Genomic DNA, 19,605 nt, shown 5'->3' with positions numbered 1-19,605 from the left:
CGAATGAAAACCCACTGCTTTGAGAACATGGAGTAGAAGGCAGGTAAAGAAAATATTAGGCTTACTTGTGCAGCGAATTCGCTCACAGAAGTGTGTGGCTTTTGACCCAGACACACATTGTTACACAAGAACGCAACATATCTCCCGGGCGTGTCGTATTTCTAATTCCCGACTCACTTATCTTCCCTTGAAGGCAGCACACGGCCGGTGCTGAGCGGAGCTGACGGTCGAGTCCCGAGCTGAGACGAAGGGCAACTAAAACGTAAGTTTTCTGCTCAAATTTGAGGCGATTTTATGGAGAGAAGCTCAGCTGACAGAGCGAGTTTATCGTTGTGTGGCGGAGTTTACGAGACTTGGTCGTCTCACAGCTGTGGTTTGATGAGGCCAGCTGACTTTCGGTTTCAGTTTTTTAGTTATTTAATTAAATCTTAAATTGAAGTGCCTTCTGTGTGATTCAATATTTAATACTCTCACCAGGGGGACTGAAGTCGTTTTAAAGCTTTTGAATTGGTGGTGGTGGTGGTGGGGGGGGGGGGTCTCTTTCAGGGTTCAGAATTAGTGCGTCATACTTGTAAATAAAGTGGAACCGAGACCCCGTAAACAATAAACCCTCAGTGCCGAAACCAGTGCCAGCCGAGCAGCTGCCGTCCTCACTCACACTCGGTTTCATCATCGGTCTTGATGTGTTTACCGGCAGCATGGAGGCGGCAACACCGGACCCCGCAGTTCGCACCTACACTCAAGTGGTCTTCACCGACGTCCCCCACTCCTACACACCTGCGACCCCGGTCACCTGCTGCTACACCCTCCCCGCGGGCTTCGAGCCCCACCCCCGGGACTGGGTGGGCATCTTCCAGGTGGGAACCGTCCAGTCACGCTGTGGCAATCCTCGCTCATGTGATCCGTGAGGGGAACATTGAACGCACAACCTCACACCACAGGCAGACGGCCAGATGACATCAGAGCATCAGACTTAGAGCCACAGACAAACTTCCAGGGCTGATCCGGGCCCTCACCGAGGCACGTGTGCCCGCAGGGACCCAAAGACTTTTAAAATCCAAACAAAGTCAATTCTAATCAGGTTAATATCGATGACTGAAGTACCAACAAATTTGTCTCTGGGAAGTGGTTTTTTGAAGAAGAAGAAGAAGAAGAAGGAAAAAAACTAAACACTTTCCAGACACCTAAAGGAACCTGGACCGGGAACTAACCCACAGGGACCGGTACTGACCTCATACAGGCTGCCGGACCGGGAACTAACCCACAGGGACCGGTACTGACCTCATACAGGCTGCCGGACCGGGAGCTAACCCACAGGGACCGGTACTGACCTCATACAGGCTGCCGGACCGGGAACTAACCCACAGGGACCGGTACTGACCTCATACAGGCTGCCGGACCGGGAGCTAACCCACAGTGACCGGTACTGACCTCATACAGGCTGCCGGACCGGGAACTAACCCACAGGGACCGGTACTGACCTCATACAGGCTGCCGGACCGGGAACTAACCCACAGGGACCGGTACTGACCTCATACAGGCTGCCGGACCGGGAGCTAACCCACAGGGACCGGTACTGACCTCATACAGGCTGCCGGACCGGGAACTAACCCACAGGGACCGGTACTGACCTCATACAGGCTGCCGGACCGGGAGCTAACCCACAGTGACCGGTACTGACCTCATACAGGCTGCCGGACCGGGAACTAACCCACAGGGACCGGTACTGACCTCATACAGGCTGCCGGACCGGGAACTAACCCACAGGGACCGGTACTGACCTCATACAGGCTGCCGGACCGGGAACTAACCCACAGGGACCGGTACTGACCTCATACAGGCTGCCGGACCGGGAACTAACCCACAGGGACCGGTACTGACCTCATACAGGCTGCCGGACCGGGAACTAACCCACAGGGACCGGTACTGACCTCATACAGGCGGCACGCCTCTTGATGAACACAACCAAACAGCGGAGACATGAGGAGACCCGACCTGCTGACATCAAACCATTTTACTCAGACAAGTCACTCGAACCTCAGCAACTGCACAATGTACTGTAGTATGTGATGCTGAGAGTATTACACAGGATTACTGCAGTATCTCCTGGCCTGGTACTTTATTTTGATTGGCTCTCTGAGTCTTGCTGAACTTTCACCCGGCAGGTTGGGTGGAGCACAACAAAGGATTATCATACCTTTGTCTGGGCGGAGCCATGCTCGGAGGAGGTGGGGCTACAGTCTGTGGCTATGTCTGCTATTTTCAAAGGTGAGTCATGCTGGATGATCATGTTTGTTATGCAAACTTTAAGAATAGAAAAAGAAAGTATTGTGTACTTCTGTCCACTGCCTCATAGGAGGTGTTGTCATGGTAACAAACTTCAAACTTTTACACAATACTGCTTCAATATTCACGGGTATTTAAAGATAGAAATGAGGACTGAATGGCAAGTGGGGCTGCAAATGTTAATTATAATCATTGTGGACTTATTGTAAACAGTATCATCAGATTAATTGATGATTGATTTCATTGATAAAATGTACTGGAATTTAGAAGAAAAAAAAAGTTCACCAGTGTCCCAGAGCCTAAAGTGTTGTGTTCAGAAGGCTTCTTCTGTCCACCCAGCAGTCCAAAACCCCCAAACTCCGAATTTTCTATCATAAATGAGAAAATAAAAGCTAATCTGAGGTGACAGGGTCCAGGAAACCTGATGGCGCTTCTTGAAAAAAGTCTGAAAGGGTCAAACGGTTAAAAAAATTGTGCTGCACGAGTTGCGGCTCTATTGAGAGACATTTGGTAGCAAATGTTCGTACTTGAGGAGGAAATCTGCCTCCTCTTCACTGCTCTGAGTGTAAAAAAACGACGTGCTGAAACCTCAAACTGTGAGTCCAAACAGGTGACGCCTGCTGACCAGCCCGGCGAGCAGAAGCCTGCTCTTTGGTCACTTTCATTGGTGGACGCTGGATTCAGAGTTTTCTTACTTTGTACTTGTACGGCAATTTATTATAATACTGGGAAACTCCTTTGTGCAGCTGTTCAGCAGGGACGCGGTGAGAGCTGAGACCAGCTGAGGTCAGGATCCAGTTTTATCACCAGGTTCTGTGATACGATACAATCAGAATTTACTGACATTTTCAGAAACGGAGCTGGAAAAAACCTGAGCTGATCCCGTTAAATTACTAGAAATATATTTGTGGACTGAACTCAAGACACCGATGCAGCGGCCATCACACGCACGGGCCACGACGCTACTTCAATACCATATATGGTGATGCAATATCAGCACCAGGGTCTGGTTATTGACACGGGACATCGATGTTATTGTGCAGGACAAGCTGCCGCAGACAGGAGACCCACCTGAGGTCCGCCATGACCCCACATCACCTCAGTGGTCTTGATGTCATTGACATCGACCATGTGGTTGCTGGGCAGATCTGCGGTGATGACATCACTGATGGCATCACAGAGGTGTGATGAAAGTCCAGCGTGTTCAATTCAATATTTGATTTGTTGCTAAAAACGTGGAGGTGAAATATTATCAGCAAGTGTCAACAACTGCAGACTTGTGCAACTGTTGCAGCAGAGGTGGATGGTATGATGTCACGCAGGGCGCCGTATGAGCCACGGCCGTTAACATGTTCACCCTTGTTTATCAGAGTACTACCTGCCGAAGGACGAGACGGAGTTCTACCAGTTCTGCTACATTGACGGCGGCGGTCAGGTACGAGGAGCCAGCACGCCCTTCTGTTTCAGAGAGCTGGTGGAGATGAGCGAGGAGAGCGGGCCGGACGACGACCTGCTGGTGATTACAACACAGGTACCACAGACCGCCAGCGCGCGACTTTACCAGCTGATATTCATGTTCTGCAATTAGACCGTTAATGACTTACATAATCAGGATTCAATCAATAATAGGTTTTTAAACTTCAGACGAACTTCTGATCTTGTGTTAATCTCTGTGTCCTTCCTGGAAACAAAGTCAAGCAAATAAAAGGTTGATATTGACTCAAACGTTGGGGTGAACTCAGGAACAAGTGGAGCAGAGTGTACGCGAGAAAGCAGAGCTGATGAGAGAGGTGGATCGGGTCAGGGAGGAGAACGAAAGGTTGAACAGCGCCCTGCAGAAGGAAGAGCAAGAGGCCGCCACCCTGAAGGTCTGACGACAGCTGTGTGCTGGTGAAGCTCTTTGAAGGATGTGACTGGCGTCTGACTCGGTGTGACTGTGACTTTGTGACTTTGACAGGAGCATCAGAAGGAGAAAGAGAAGGAGATGAGTGAGCTGGTGGAGGAACTCCATCGCCTCAAAGAAGAAAACGAAAACTTGAAGAGTAACTTGGAGGAGCAACGTCAGGAAACACAGCACTTGAAGGTTCGTCTGCGACTGAAATCCTGCAGAGACGCCGCCGACGTTTACACGCCCACTAATGTTCAGAATTTGATGGGGTGATGAAACCAGGCGCCACTGGATGGAGCGTTTTCTGATCCAGACACGTAGGTCGTGCTGATGCTAGTCAGGTTGTAGGGGCATTTTGTTCACAGCAGGTTCTCGTGTCCTGAGTCAGGCTTCTTTTTGACCTCTAGCCTGCTCAGGTGCCGGACCGCTTCCAGCAGTGAGCAGGACAGGACTCGCATTCGCCCCGACTGAGCTTGTTGGTCCGCCATCTTGAAAATCTACAGTCAGCACGAGAACAGTATCAGATCCACACGAGCGTGCTGGCCAAGGGCTAGCTAATAATGTTTGAGCTGAAATTAAGAAGACTGACCTTTATTCTTTCCGTCAAGCGTGTTTGGTCTTAATTTGCATGGCCACGTGTAAACAGGATGATCAGAGGAATATTTAGTTGCCTTAGCCACGGTAAGCTTGGCCGTAATATCGTCTTTTTCGGAATAAAGGAATACTTGGGGAAAACTGGGTGCATGTAAGCGTTGCCATGGCGATCATGTTGCTGTTCTTTACCTCAGGATGAGCTGGAGGTTCAGACTGCAAAGCAGCAACTGAATGAGCAGATCCAACAGCAGAGTCAGAGCGTCAATGGAGCGTCGAGACAAGACGAGGTGAACACGAGCTTCTCTCGCTGGTAGCAGCTTGTGTCCTCCGTTTCATTCTGCCTGTCAACATTTTTAAACTCAGGCGAAGTACGAGCGAGCTGTGATGAAGATCAATCAGCTGAAGGAGGAGCGCCAGCAGCTGAGGACCACCATCAGTGTGCAAAGTGACGAGATCGCCAAGTGAGTCCCGTCTGTGTTGACGTGGTTTTAGTTGATTGAAGAGGTCGCAGCATCATGTTGACGTTTGTGTTTTTAAGGCTGAATTCCAAACTCCGAGAAGGAGAAAGGGAACTCTTCAAGCTCAGAGACAACGCCCAGCTCCTCCAGGTAGACCTGCTCCACTGAGGAGGAACACGCTCACATTCAGGGAAAGTCTGTTCCTGTCCATCGACCCCAGAATCAGACAAGGAGACAGAGACCCTTTCCAGGGAGCTTAGACCCACGCTAGTTAGCTTAGCACAATGAATGGTAGTGGGTGGGAAGTGTTAGCATAGTTCATCCTACTAATTTGAATGCTGCTTTGTCTTGGCCAGGTTGATCTTCAGAGCAGTGAGAAAGAGAAGGAGAGGCTCTCTGCAGAGCTGCAGTTGCTGCAGAGCCTCACACACACCCTGGATGAAGTGAAGCTGGAGAACCGGGAGCTGAGTCGGAGGTTAACCCAGGAGGAGACGCAGACAAGTTCAGATGAGGACCTCAAGGTGGGCACCCACTGAAAACAGAGCCAGACATCCTTCTCAGACAAGACAGCATGGTTTCATGCTCTGTTCTCTTCAGGTGGAGTACCAGACTGTCCTCAGCCAGCTGGAGGGGACTCGGGTGCAGCTGGCAACAGAGAGGGAGGAGTCCAAGACAACGCATCAACGAGCTGAGGTCCTGGACAGAGAAATGCAGCAGCTGAAGAAGACGCTGGAGGAAGTGGCTGCACTGTATAAGCAGGAACAGCAGAAAAGCAGCAAACAAGAGGTGAAGTAAATCTAGACATTCATTCTCCCACACTAGAGAATGTAAACAAGCTGTCAGGTTTAGTCTGGAACCGTCGAGCAAAGAAACCTGACCAAGAACAGGTTTCCTGCGTCTGAACCCAACAGCCAGCCGTGTGTTTCTGGTCGTAAATCTGAAGTTAGAACCTGAGCTCTGAAAACAAAACCTGAAGCTGATTTCCTCTCGTCATGTTCCAGCTTCAACTCAGAGAGGTGCATAAAATGGTGGCAGACAGCAACATCATCATAGAGGAGAAGGAACACATGGTGTCACTGGTGCAACGAGAGGTCGAGGAGCTCACCAGGGAGAACCAGGTTCCTCATCATTGATTTTTCAGTGGAACAACAATGAGAACTGTGAACCCAGCAGAACTCTGAATGGAATGAAACAGAAACCTGTTTGTTGTGTGCTAGAAACTCAGAAGTGACATCGAGGGGCTGCGCAGCCACTCCTCTGACCTCAAAACAGTTCCACTCGCCGACTTGGGGCACCCTGACGCTGCCAGGCCGGCCGGCGCCACTTCAAGAAGCCACAGAGAGCAGCCGCGGGAGCCGGCTCAGCTGTCGGAGCACATTTACGACAACATTAGTGAGTAACTCCCTCATGCAAAGGAACGAGTTCATTTTAAAATGCGACCATGAAAAATACCTTACCTGAGATGATTGACGGCTCAGTGGGGGGGGGGGGGGTGAATGGACCACAAGAACATTGTTATGATCCATCACTACAAATTTAGCAACATTAAGACAAGATCTTCTCGCTTGGTAGACGCTTCCCTCTCGCGTCTGAAGATGCAGGACTTCATGGAAGCACTGGCCTGTAGAGGATTGTTGCCCCGGAGTGAGGAGGCACTGATTTGACTTCACAAAACACAAAAGTCTGCTTTATTTTAATAACTGATTCACTGTTTATCAAATGCAACTTGATATTTGATCGGACAAAGTGCTCACAGAGCTGATAATGAAATCCTCTCTTGTAATCAAGGGCCCTGTGTCTCATAAAGTGGCCTAAAACTGTCAGTGAAAGTCAGCTGAGGCGCCATCGAGTGACAAGACATCGAGATGAAAGCAATGATTTTTAATATGAACTTCTGTTTCCTTGCAGGCAGAATCTCAGAGCCAGAGGAAGAGGTAGGAGCTCTACTTTACCGGGATCAATTGAAAAACTGAATGAGCCCTCATTTAGAGAGAGAAGCTAGCCACTTAACGTTCCATATGTTTCATTCCACGCGGTATCGATCATCTGTAGAAAGACAAAAACAGAAGCCAGCCAGGATCACACCTGGCGAGCCAACTGCAACTCTTATCAGTCAGAAGTGCCTCTGAATCACGTCGCCATCTTAAAGTTTCCTGCGATTTAACTGCAACGATCAAAATGACAGAATTAACCACCTCGTGACGATGACGTGCATCAAAGAAACATGCTTGGTCATCTCTTTCTGTAAAGACAACGAGCTAACAACTTGGAAAATGCTTGCTTTCTGCAGCGGCAGCATCGCGGTGGGCACGACGCGTCAGCTCTTTGATTCCCACCAAGTCAGAAAATGAAGTTTTCAATGGAAAAGAGAACAATGATTGGAAAATGACATTCCTTCAGACACTGACAATCATATCACAATTTTAGTCAAAATAATTTCAATTAGATAGTTTCCACACAGTTTAGCCGCCCTGATTTACTCCAAGTTCTTTTGCCAAAGCACCGTCACCCTCAGTTTAACACCGCGAGTGAAAATGATGCGGGACACAAAAACCAACTCTTCACAGTGGTTGTGTTTAGTGCACTGATAACAGGCTACAGCAACAGTTTCTCACAGCACAGTGGAAGGACGTCGCAAGAGGCGAGCAGTTTATCATTGCTGCCCAATCTAAACGTCCTGTAGTTGGCGCTCTAACTTGGCGTCTCTGTCCCAGCAGCCGCTGGTGTGCCACCACTGCCTGGAGAGCTTCCCTGGCATCACCCCCCAGGAGCTGGAGCAGCACGAGCAGAGTCACCAAGTCTGTCCCTTCTGCTTGATGGTCTTTGACAACGTGGAGCAGTCGGTGTTTGAGGATCACGTCTACAGTCACTGAGAGCTGCCGACAGCCGAGTCGCCCAAGTCTCCGGATGAAAACCCATCTTGGCAGTTTTCCAAAGCACTAAAGTCCTGATTAGAATTATAATACCAATTAATATTCCAGTACTTCAGCGGCCTGGTGAACCAGTGTCACACTGTAGGAAGTAGAACCTTCACAGTCCCAATATAAAACGAAGACATCGTTGACGGTCAGCACACTTCCCCCTCAGTAGTCAGGTCAAACGGATTCATGTTCATGTAAACTTTATCACGCTGCTGTCTTGGATTTTTGCACGCGTGAGGGGTCAGAGTTGATTGTTGATGAAGTTGTTAGTTCAATGCCGGCTTACAGAATAAAAACAATGTTTCAAAGTTTGCATTTATATATTAAAAGTTTGTTTATTACGTGTTCTGAGCATTGAGGATGATCAATAAACCCCTTAAACCACAGAGAGGGAAACGTCTCACACTGAAGCTCAGGTGCAGAGTGATGGAGGCGATCCAACAGTCTCAGCGAGGTCGTTGCATAGACGTCATGGTGGAAAGTCCAGAAAGTGATCTGAGACCCCCCCCCCCCCCCAACACATCTTGTTTACCAACGTGTCCCAGGAGCCGACCCCAGGCCAGGGGCGAGTCGTAAGAAGCAGGCTTAGCATGTCCAGGGAATCTTGCAGCGACTGGTTTACACAGCAAAGCCTAACAACCAGGATCCGGATCGGTGGGACCACCGGTTCTGACCCTTAAATCAACCCAGCGTTTCCCCATCAGCTCGAGAGCATTTTCATACACTGATGGCCAATGGCCAGCATGGCGGAGGTGGAAAGCAGCGTATTTCACAAAAGTTACATGAGGAACATAAATGCAAAGTCACAGCAACAAGTAGTCGACTGAGTCAACGCGTGAATTCACTCTGAGTGTCAATGTTCATCGTTAAGGCACAAAGATCCTGACCATGATCACCTGACTGGTGTCCAATGACAATGTTGGATGGGCCCATGTGTCACAACAATGATCTGTATAAAAACTAAACGGTGTTAGTCACAGTTTGTTCATACTGAAAGGACACGTAAACGCCAGGAATCCAAAAAAGTGATCATTCATTTGCAAAACATTTAGAAAAGCCAGTAAATCTTAAATTTAGTGTTTCTTCATCACGGATGAAGATCAATAATTTACGAATGACTGATATCTGCCGCCACTGATGACACGCCAGAATTATGGTGCATCACTAATTGGGATCTCAGCTTAGCTTCTCCCGCTACGTATGCTTCCACTAACTGGCACCTGTCAATCATTCCCTCTGCTGAGGATCTGCATCGTGCATCGAGGTGCTCATCAGGAGAGACCACAGGCTTTTTGATCTGTCTCTAAAAACCCAGATGACCCTCCAGGAATGGTAAGGACACTCTCTGAGACATGATTGGTCGGTAGGCGGGGCTTGTATATGATTTAACCTGCATCTTACCTCTTTCCCTGTTCCGCAGCAGGTTAAGTCTGCAGCACTAGTTACCATGGTGATATAATCGGCTGACAAGTCAACCATCTTCATAGTACAGGAAGGTAACGCTGAAGTTCCCTTGCTAGCCCTCTAATCCTGCTTCCTAGTACACGCCCCTGTTCTTGCAGTTGTTTAAGGTGTCATCTGATTGGCTTCCTCTGGTGTGACATCACGGGAGGTCAGCTCAGAGAACAGAGCAGGCAGCCAGTACTGCGGCTCCCCAGCAGCTTGAGTGTCGACCCACGCCAAGCCCTCCTTCAGCAGGTGGTCCTGGAAACATGAGTTCAAAGGTCAGTAGAGGAGTAGGAGGCGGAGTTTAGGAGGATTCACACCTGCATGATCTGAATCAGTGGATGAGTTTCTATCAACCTGTTCAAGGGCAATACTTTAAAAAGAGAATTTTTCTGATTCCAGTGTAACAAATGGACTCTTTAAAAGGAACTGTTACATTTCAAAGTCAACAAACTGAAAATCATGTTCCTCTGTAAAGCTTTAATCCAAAGACTTTTGACTTCTGCATCATCGGCTTGTTTAGAAATGTTCCCATGCACAAAAAGGATTTCCCTCTTGGACTTGTATGAAAGTGTGGATAAACACTCACCAGGACGTGACACGCCCGCTCCTTCTCCCATTTGAGGCCATGTTTGATCTCACTCACGGTGACGTAACCCTTCTTCTACAAATGAACAGAGGCAAACAAAACAAACATCAGCTCTCTTCACTGGAGAGAAAACACTTTTCTGACCTGCAGTGAAACACTGCAGCTAGAATCAGACACGTAGCCGGAACTACTTTCCTGACTGGGCGCAGTGATTTGACGCAGCATCTCCAAAGCGCCACTGCAACTTGGGTCAACAGAACCAAACGTTTGTGGAGGACAAAACTGAATTTTGAGTTCTATAGTTCTATTAATGAAAGCAAATACTGTTTTGGCTCGACTGCACCCCCCCCCCCCCCCCACACACACACACACACACAGGGCAATCATCTGGTGGGGGTCTGGATCTCCATTATGAACCTGAGAAGGTTCTCTATGTGCTTGTCTGGCTCTAAAAATGATTCACAAGAAGCAAGTCTCCTGGTGTGCCTCTTCAGAGGTAGAACGACCTGTCTGTTGCATCAGTTCTAAGTGGGTTCATCAGTGGTCAGGTGCTACCTCGGCCAGCTGAAGAACCACGGTGTGGTCCATGTTGAGCTCTGCGGGGACCGACTGCACCAAGTAAGAACCCCCGACAGGAATCATCCCAAAGCCGTTCCCCATGACTTTCAGCTTCTTTATAGCTCTCACCAAGTCGTCCCTGGGAAAGATATTTCATCACCATTGTATGGATTTATTACTCTTTGAGTGATCCGGGAGAGGCTTGTTTCTAAGACGTGAACTTACTGGCTCACATCCTGAGCGTATTTACCCCGACCTTTCAGCACTCTCTGGTGGAGTTCATCCAAGGTAATGAGTCCTGAAAGAAAATACTCACATCAACAACAGCTAAGACAGTCATGCTGCTAATTATAGCATCTTAATCCTACTGGTGTTGGGCACGGAATTGACTGCATATTTATACTTGCTTGCCCCCAAAAAATGCTCCAGATGAGACCTGATACCACTGTCATCATACAAACCTCCATTCCTGTGTTTGAGGGCCAGGCACACTTCAATAATCTGTACGCCGAGCTCATAGTAGAAGTCACCGACTCCAAGCATCTCAGACCAGAAACCTTTACCAGCTGTTCAAGAAAGTAAATCAAAATTACACTCCAACTCAGATCATAATACTTATGTGCCACTAACATGCCAAGACATTCTTCTCACAGGCAAGCGGGTCAACTCCGATGGTGGCACACATTTCTTGGAACTGAACCCTGAACTGTGGGTTCTTGCGGATTTCCTGTTTGTGTTTGCTGGCGAACTCCTCCAGGTTGGATTTGAAGGTCTCCAGCTGCTTGGACATCTGTGGGAAAACAGGAGCCTTGCATTTAATGATCATAACTAAGTATGTTTTCAGCATTTCATGATGCATTTTCAAACTTTTCCCTTTACTTATGGCTGTAATGTACAAAAGAAAATCTCCACATCACAAGCATTTGATCCCAAATGAATGAAATGAATATTTCTAGGGTGTCCATCGAGGCCTTAATGGTTTGATGTGGCGTTTTGGAAGGATTTTTCCCATTTTTATCAATTCTCAAAAAGGTCAAAATAAGATTCAATTCTGTCTCATACATGATATCTCAAAATCTGCTGTAGCAACTTCTGAGACATGAAAGCGCGATAAGAACCCTCAAGGACTTCAACAATAATGTGCTTTGAACATGGAGAGAACTTCCATGTGTCGACCACTATTGACCTGCTGTCTCCCCCTTAAGACCCCCCTAACAAAGGCAAACGTGGGTCTATGGAATGTCTGTAAAGGTTAAAAGCAAAGACACGACAAAACTGTTGCAATGACCCACACATAGTCAGAAACAGGCGATTGAGTGACGTGAGAACAAAGTTGTGAGAATAACGTCTTTTAGTTGAGATCAAATTAGCTGTGAAACACTCGTTAATATTCAAATAACTAAAAAAAACAACAACACTTACCTGGACTATCTGGTCCTCGGCGAGAACGGTTCCTCTCTCCTTGTATTTGGCCTGAATGGGAGAGCAAATATCGCAGGTGAAACAAGACAAACAAACACATGGAGCGAATGTTAGCATGATGTCGTACCTCTGCTAGCTTCTTTTTGGCAATAGCCCCCGCTCCGACACCTCTCCGATGCATTCTGTCGTTGTTTGGGTTGAAAAAATTAAGAGTTTAATCTTAATTATGTGCGGGCAAATGCCAGAACAGTGACAGGTACGCTCAACTCCAGCATAGAATCGAGCTAACCGCACCAGCCACCGTAGCTTAGCTCTTTCTCGCTAGCATTACGTTTCGTGCGCGCGGTTACATTTGAAGTACGTTGATACGTGTAAGCGCGTAAAACACGTTCAATAAACTTCTATGAAACTGCTCATCCGTGCAAGAGTGACAACTACTTTTGATCAACTGTTTCCATTTTGATTGCTAGAAACGGAAGCTAGTTGAAGACAACCATGAATTTATGACTGCCCCCTAATGGTGTGGCGAGTATAGCAGGTCAGTGTTCCCGCCGATCACAGACGGGAAGATTTACAATCATTGAATCCGGATAATAATAATAATAATAATAATAATAATAATAATAATAATAATAATAATAATAATAATCCATCGTCATCTTCCGCTTATTCCTACACATTAAGGGTCGCGGTAATAATAATAATAATAATAATAATAATAATAATAATAATAATAATAATCCATCGTCATCTTCCGCTTATTCCTACACATTAAGGGTCGCGGTAATAATAATAATAATAATAATAATAATAATAATAATAATAATAATAATCCATCGTCATCTTCCGCTTATTCCTACACATTAAGGGTCGCGGTAATAATAATAATAATAATAATAATAATAATTCTCTTCTGTGTACTTCATTGTTACAATACATGCACTTATCTAAATACAAATATGTGTTTCATCATGTGCATCAGGCACTGTTGCATCTTAATCATGTATTGAAATACAATGTTTTTCATGTATGTCATGTACTTCAGTATCATGTATATCATGAACATCTTGTATTGTAGTGTCATCTATATCCGTTACTGTAGTGTCATGCAGTACGATGTGTATCATGTACTGTTTTATCATGTAGTATCATGTATATTATTTACCGTTGAATTGTGTAGTATTATGCGTATCACGTCCTGTGGAATCATATACTACCATGTATTGTAGTATTGTACAAGACCATGACTAGCATATCCTGTATTATCGTGTCGGACCATGTGTATCATGGACTGCAGGTCTCATGGAAACCCACACAACACAGAAATGGCCATCCAACACATTACGCATGCGCAGTAGTCGGCGCTTTAAAACAAGTCTTGAGGAGGGAACATGAAGGCACTTGCAGGTGGACTCGAATAACAGTCGAGGTGAACCTCAGAACACACGTTTGCACGCGAGGACGGACGCGTGTGATTGAAGCGCGAGTTCCACGATGCGCTCGTGACGGCTGCGTCGCTCCGGTCGCGCGGTTATCCTGCTAGAGCAGCAAGCTAGCGTTAGCCTGCTAGCTAGCTGTTATTGTTTTTCATGATTTCGCGAGATCCAAAATGGAGGCGCAGGCTGCTGCCAGTGTCATGCACAGCCACTCCCGAGTCCTTGTGTTAAACCCTGATAGTGAAACGTCTGTCTCACTCTCGGTCGACTCGAATAACTCTCTAACTAATTAGTGTACCTCGGAATTAGCGCCCGTGTGCTTACACCACCGTGATAATGTGGATAAGCTTGGATTTCACAAACCGGCGAGCAGTTTTAAGACAAGGATGCACACACTTTAGTTTGAAGAGGGTAAAAAGTTGGTGCGTGTTTTAGTCCCCCAGCCCAGATGTAGAGGGTCTCCGGGAGGCAGGACCGGTACTAACACGACCCCACGTCTGCATTTGTCTTTGTTTTGCAGGCTAGCGGCGGCTCACATGGCGGAGAGCTGCGGTTGAGTCTCCGAGACGTTGCAGGATGAAAAGCCGTGTTCGCCATGAGTATGCGAGCGACCCTGGTCCCAAACACAGGACTCAAGAACGCTGACACCATCGACTTGGACAAAACGCACATCGGGGCCGCCACCGTCAGTCCCGTGAGCCTGAAGAGGGAGTCCTGCGACTACATCATAGATGTGCAAGACCTGCAGGGGGGCGAGATCCCGAGCAGATCCAAGGACTTAGACCAGAATTACATGACCAGCAAAGTTGGCCTCGCTGCCACTGCTGCAGAAGCCATTCAAGGAGACAGTAAGACTGTGGGGATATTGTCCCCTGTCAGACCAATGGGGGGTGAGGGAACCCCAGTGAAAGGTAAACCCCTCTCTGTTGACACTATGGAAAACCCTCAGATGGCATTGAACAATAACCCGAAGGATGCAGGTGGTGATGACAGCGCAAAGGGGGTCGTCCCCGGAGTCCTGGGCACTGCGTCCATTGAACTCTCATCTGAGGGCAAGTGGAGGAATATCAGGAAGACCCCTGCCAACCCTCACGCGCAGGCTAACTGTCTCCGGCAGATCCTGCTCCTCCAGCTGGACCTTATTGAGCAGCAGCAGCAGCAGCTTCAGTCCAAAGACAAGGAGATCGATGAGCTCAAAGCAGAGAAGGAGACGGTACGTCCACTTGGGTTTAATCATCTCTGCTCTCTTCACAAGCTAAATGTTTCATCCAAAAACAGTTTTTCACACAGTCGTCTTTTGCAGCTGCTGGCACGTATTGAGCGCATGGAGCGCCGCCTGCAGCTCACCAGGAAGGACACGCCGCGAGACAAACGCCTTTTCCAGCCGCTGGAGCCGTGGACCCCTGACAAAGAGGACATGTGGGACCTGGATGTAGAGGAGAGCCCACAAACCAACACCAGCTCTCTCCTGCCTCTGAGCCGAGGGGGCAAAGGTCAAAAGAGGTAAAATGAAGGATGGAGTGTGGTGTCAGACTGTAATGAGGACACATGCAGAAACACAGACATCACAAGCTACTATATTTTTAATCATAAGCACTTCGTTGTCTTCTCTACACATACAGGAAGTCCTGCTTCGGAGATTCAAAGGTCCAGAAATCTCGGGGTAAAAGTGCCAAGCTGAGTCCCCAGAAAACAGAGATGCAGCCTGGTTCTCCACCCCAGCGAGAGCTGCGCAGCAAGGAAACGCCAGAGAAGAGCGTCCCCATGAGGGACGGTCTGCTCCAGTGCAAAGAGGAGGTGGAGCTGAGCTGCCAAATGGAAGACCTGCCCTTCATGTCCACCACAGAGATGTACCTGTGTTGCTGGAACCAACCTCCTCTGTCCCCTCTGCGTGAGACGTCTCCTAAGAAGGAGGAAGAGGTGGCCAGTGAGTCGACTCCTCATGTAGTACATGATATGCTGATTGTTTGTAAGCCTAACCTATATCCCACCTTCAATCACTATATCCTTCAACTGTCCTCTACACACCGTCCATGGCTGACCTCCTGTCCCCCTCTCTCATGCTGCTTCTCAGTTCCGTCTTGGAGGGAGAATCATATCGAGCCCCTGGATGACGACCTGTCCTCCAACCCTGAGGTGAGATGCGTCAGAATGACAATGAAACGTCTTGAAGTTGAGAACCTCACATGTGCTCACGTGTCTTCTTTCATCAAGCCCCTGGACGACAGCGTCTTTTTGAAGCGCCACGCGAAGCTGGAGTTGGACGAGAAGAGGAGGAAAAGGTAACGTTAGCGGTGGAAGACGTTTCAGGTTGGAATGAATGTCGCTGCACACCTTTGATCACCACGCTTCAGAGTTGGGAAATCGCTCTTCTGACTTCGCTGAGTTCAGGAGGTTCCAATCCTAACGTGGACGCGTCAGCAACGATAAGTTGCGTTGTAGTGCTCTGAATGTTCAAACTACATGAACAGCCGTTCATAGTGTTTTGGTGGCAACGAAGCGCCGAGAGGAGGCTCAGCAGAGCCACATTTTAATCAAAGGCCTTTCAAGTGACACATCTTTGTGTTCCGTGTGGCGTTCCGCTCGTGTATGTGCCCACAAGCTTACATTCAGTCCACTGATGAATAAAAGCAAATTACCTGGAAGCAGACGCTGACTTTGGTCTGTCATATTTCGGCATGTGAGACAACATCTTGCGTTAGATATTTATGGAGTCATTTTTCAGGCGTGGGGGTCATTGATGTGAAATGTTCAGGTCAGAAACTCGTTTTTCCAATCAGTTTGAAGTCACTTGAGTGCAACTGGTTTCTTTGTCAGTGGGCCAAAGGCAGCAGAACCAGCCCGTTGCTGAAGCCCTTCACAACAAGCAGTTCCCAGACACAATGTTCCCCTCTGAGAATGATCCCGTTCCAAAGTTCCTACACGCAGAGTTAAACTCCCTGACGCTTCTCCTCTTCCTTCGTCCTCTGAGAAATCTCACTCTCGCTGCCGTGAATGAACCCTCTGTGTTTCCAGGTGGGACATCCAGCGAATCCGAGAGCAGCGCATGTTTCAGCGCTTGCAACAACGCATGAACAGAAAGAAAATCATCCAGGAGACGGAACCCGAGCTGTCGTCCTTCTATCCCGACACTGAGGACGGTATGTCCATGCCCCCGACCATCCAGCAGCAGACTGATGATGTCATGTTCACGCTTTTAAAGTCATTTGTTTATTCTTTTTATAGTTGAAACCATCGTGATCACTCCTTTCCTGCCCGTGGTTGCTTTTGGCCGGCCGCTGCCGAAACTCTCACAACAGTAAGTGACATTTGTTTATTGTCTAATCGGCTGAGATTGCCATCACTCATCAAGTTGCTATGGTGATTTGGCACTGCAGAGATTTTCAAAAGTAGTCCGGTGAGTGTCTGAAGCGGCTGCATAGAAATGGAAGATAATTTGTTCACAAGTGTTTGATGAGAAAATGCAAAATTCCGAACCTTCAACCTGAAAATGGCGACTCCATGACGGTTATTAAATGGTTGTAACAGTTGGAGTGTGTGTGAAGGTGTGAGCTCTGACATCACATGATCTGTATTCACCTCATGTTCAGTGTTTTCTGCGTGGCTCAATCAGAGCCTCCAGTAATTGATGATAATTAATGTTAGTGCATCGGGGGGGGGGGGGGTCAGAGGTTTGTCTGCGGGAAGGAAGAGGGCCAGCGGTGAGCTGGAGCCAAACGCGTGTGAGTGGATCCAGTCGGGAGGGTAGGGGAGGGTAGGGTTCCACATCTTTGCTGGTCGAGTTTATTCCTTAAAGTGAATAAAGTCCTGAGTTAGTAATGACATCATTCCTGCCAGTCCACTCGTTCACATCTTCCTGAATGTCTGTTCTTCCTCTAGGAACTTTGAGCTGCCCTGGCTGGACGACCGGAGTCGCTGTCGCATTGAGGTGCCCAAAAAACACACTCCACACCGGACCTGTCGCAAGTGAAACGCCATCAACAGAAGAGAGGCGCCGCTCCACGCCCAGATCAGAGAAGGCTGCGGCTGTCCAACCCTGTGGGGAAAAAGACAAGTTGCTGTGTGTTACTGCTTACAGTTTGAGGAAGAGAACACCTCTCTCCAGTGTCAACATGGCCACCTGATCCTCTGTAGACCGCTGTGGCGTTCCTACCAGGTCTCCTGATTTATTTGGTCTCATTTACACCTCTGAGAGGAGATCAAATTCATGATGCAACCAGATGACGGTCCTCCTGTTGAAGATTAGTCGTCCGTTTGTGTTGTATGCATGTTCTGTTTGAGGCAGCAGCTGTGTTAACATTGATGCTATCCTACTTTATTCATCGTCAGCTAACAAAATAAACACGGCGCTCTAATCTTGCATGCATCCATGCAGACTGGTGATCCTCATGAGCAGCACGGCTGCAATATAATAGCTTTGTTACGCCTGAAACACTGGAAACTTGAGCGTTCCATCAGCAGGGCTTTAAGCAGCCGCACTGCTCAGTTGGTTCTGGCGGCCCTGCAGCTCAACCGGACCAGTTGCCAATGAATGTGATCATGTTTGACCGCAGCGACCGACTCAAGTTGTCGTGGATGCTCCCCGGAGTGTTTCAGGCGTAACTCTCGTGTCTCCCTGCACAGATGGAAACATCTGATGGTATCGTACTGTGTATTTCCTGTATTGTTCACACACAACTCAAAATAATAATCCATGTGTGGCGTGATATCAGGAGTTCTGCGCTACAGTCAGCATGATTCAAAACATGGCTGAGCCAATCAGATGTCAGAAGCAAATGTTTAACGCCATGAATGCAGCACAGGAAAACACAGGTGGTGAACTTGGCGTGAAACCAAGAGCTCTGTTCCTTGTTTCGTTGATTTTCTTCTTTTAAATGTGACTACTTGCATGTACTATTTAGCTGTACAACTAAAAAGATGGTAGCATGGTTTACCCCCACTGGAGAGGAATCTCTGCTTATTGGATTATAACCCTACAAACTATTATCAGTATGATTGTGGCTGCTGATGAACAGTCATCTGCTCTTGATTTTCACATTTCCCATCTTCAGACCTACAACTAAACATTAGGCGAGTTATGTGTATGCATTGGTCTCCTCCAGATGCAGTTAGCCAACATTCACGGGAACGTTAGATATAAAAGAAGCTTGCTAGCTGTAGTTCTAGTTCTCTTAACCTTCTGCCAGGTAATCTCCCGCTGTTTGATTTCTGCTAGTGTTTTCTTCCTGCATTTGCTCGACCTGTTTCACGATGCAGTGGCTCTCCGCGGCTTCAGTAGTATACATGCGTACATCTGTGTAGGCAGATTTTGGAAATACAAAGTTGATTTTTCTGTACATAGCTTTCAGAAACAAATGTACATAAAACATGCCTGTTATTTTTTTATTATTTAAATGTTGGAAGTGTTGAGTACATTCAATATTGTTCTATGATTGTATGTTGACAAATTGACAGTTTTGAAAGTTGAAATTTTTTTGGAATAAAATTAACATGTCTACGCTTTATAGATTTGGTCAGTTTTTTGAAGGGGTTGTTACAAAATTGCTTCTTTACATACAAAGTAACCTCTTAATAATTTAACAGCCTAAAAAGTACAAAGCAATGTTCAACTACACAAGAGAAAAACTTTTTTGGTAAGAAATTTAAGATGAAAAGGACTGAAAACGTAGAGATAGAAGACTACATTTCCCAAGGTTCACATCGACGTGAAACATCCAATGGTCGCGCGAGCCAGCTAGCTAGCTAGCTAGCTAGCTCAGAATAGCGACGTTGACGAAACTTGCTGATTGTACGATTTAACCGCCAGTTAGAACACAATCGTTCGCTTTACTCAGTTTTACGTTGTCAAAACGGTTTGGATCAGCTAACGTTGCGATTAGCGTTTAGGACTTATTTCTCCATAGCAACAGCGGAGAAGGCTGCTGGGTATTGTAGTTCTTCTTGCCGTCCGCCATTAAACAATCAGACAAAACGTGATTTCTCAGAAACGAAGTTCATTTTTTTAACT

The 19,605-nt window shown here is 47.3% G+C and overlaps 3 protein-coding genes across 8 annotated transcripts; 2 read left to right on the top strand and 1 right to left on the bottom strand.

Moving 5' to 3' along the window:
• Positions 1 to 25: 25 nt before the first annotated feature.
• Positions 26 to 8,492, top strand: calcoco2 (calcium binding and coiled-coil domain 2). Of its 3 annotated transcripts, none has more exons than XM_086194524.1 (16): positions 26 to 43; positions 194 to 262; positions 698 to 857; positions 2,166 to 2,268; positions 3,657 to 3,817; positions 4,029 to 4,154; positions 4,244 to 4,369; positions 4,963 to 5,055; positions 5,132 to 5,229; positions 5,307 to 5,376; positions 5,583 to 5,747; positions 5,824 to 6,012; positions 6,228 to 6,344; positions 6,444 to 6,618; positions 7,135 to 7,160; positions 7,944 to 8,492. In XM_086194524.1, the coding sequence occupies exons 3-16, from the start codon at positions 699 to 701 to the stop codon at positions 8,097 to 8,099; spliced, it is 1,764 nt and encodes a 587-aa protein (XP_086050650.1). In that variant the 5' UTR covers positions 26 to 43; positions 194 to 262; position 698; the 3' UTR covers positions 8,100 to 8,492. The 3 variants fall into 3 exon arrangements, with proteins under 3 accessions (XP_086050650.1, XP_086050649.1, XP_086050651.1); XM_086194523.1 differs by having other exon boundaries at positions 7,941 to 8,492; XM_086194525.1 differs by lacking the exons at positions 26 to 43; positions 194 to 262; positions 698 to 857 and adding an exon at positions 973 to 1,081 and having other exon boundaries at positions 7,941 to 8,492.
• snf8 (SNF8 subunit of ESCRT-II) lies at positions 6,969 to 12,645 on the bottom strand. The gene is made up of 8 exons (XM_086194526.1): positions 12,290 to 12,645; positions 12,163 to 12,213; positions 11,392 to 11,530; positions 11,202 to 11,306; positions 10,966 to 11,038; positions 10,738 to 10,879; positions 10,183 to 10,257; positions 6,969 to 9,851 (listed from the first exon to the last, which is right to left on the bottom strand). The coding sequence occupies exons 1-8, from the start codon at positions 12,341 to 12,343 to the stop codon at positions 9,714 to 9,716; spliced, it is 777 nt and encodes a 258-aa protein (XP_086050652.1). The 5' UTR covers positions 12,344 to 12,645; the 3' UTR covers positions 6,969 to 9,713.
• An 818-nt stretch (positions 12,646 to 13,463) lies between these two features.
• On the top strand, positions 13,464 to 19,102 carry msl1b (MSL complex subunit 1b). 4 transcript variants are annotated; one of them, XM_086195993.1, is made up of 9 exons: positions 13,464 to 13,591; positions 14,119 to 14,811; positions 14,902 to 15,101; positions 15,221 to 15,525; positions 15,673 to 15,734; positions 15,813 to 15,880; positions 16,614 to 16,738; positions 16,824 to 16,896; positions 17,478 to 19,102. In XM_086195993.1, exons 2-9 carry the CDS (start codon positions 14,194 to 14,196, stop codon positions 17,566 to 17,568), a joined length of 1,542 nt encoding a protein of 513 aa, XP_086052119.1. In that variant the 5' UTR covers positions 13,464 to 13,591; positions 14,119 to 14,193; the 3' UTR covers positions 17,569 to 19,102. The 4 variants fall into 4 exon arrangements, with proteins under 4 accessions (XP_086052119.1, XP_086052118.1, XP_086052116.1 ...); XM_086195992.1 differs by having other exon boundaries at positions 15,221 to 15,567; XM_086195990.1 differs by having other exon boundaries at positions 15,221 to 15,734.
• The last annotated feature ends 503 nt before the right edge of the window (positions 19,103 to 19,605 follow it).

The sequence above is a fragment of the Aulostomus chinensis genome, chromosome 23 (genome assembly GCF_037954235.1).
Source record: "Aulostomus chinensis isolate RoL2024-O1b breed Wild chromosome 23, RoL_Achi_v1.0, whole genome shotgun sequence".
In the NCBI taxonomy this organism is placed as follows: Eukaryota; Metazoa; Chordata; class Actinopteri; order Syngnathiformes; family Aulostomidae; genus Aulostomus; species Aulostomus chinensis.
This window is presented reverse-complemented; position numbering and strand designations above follow the sequence as displayed.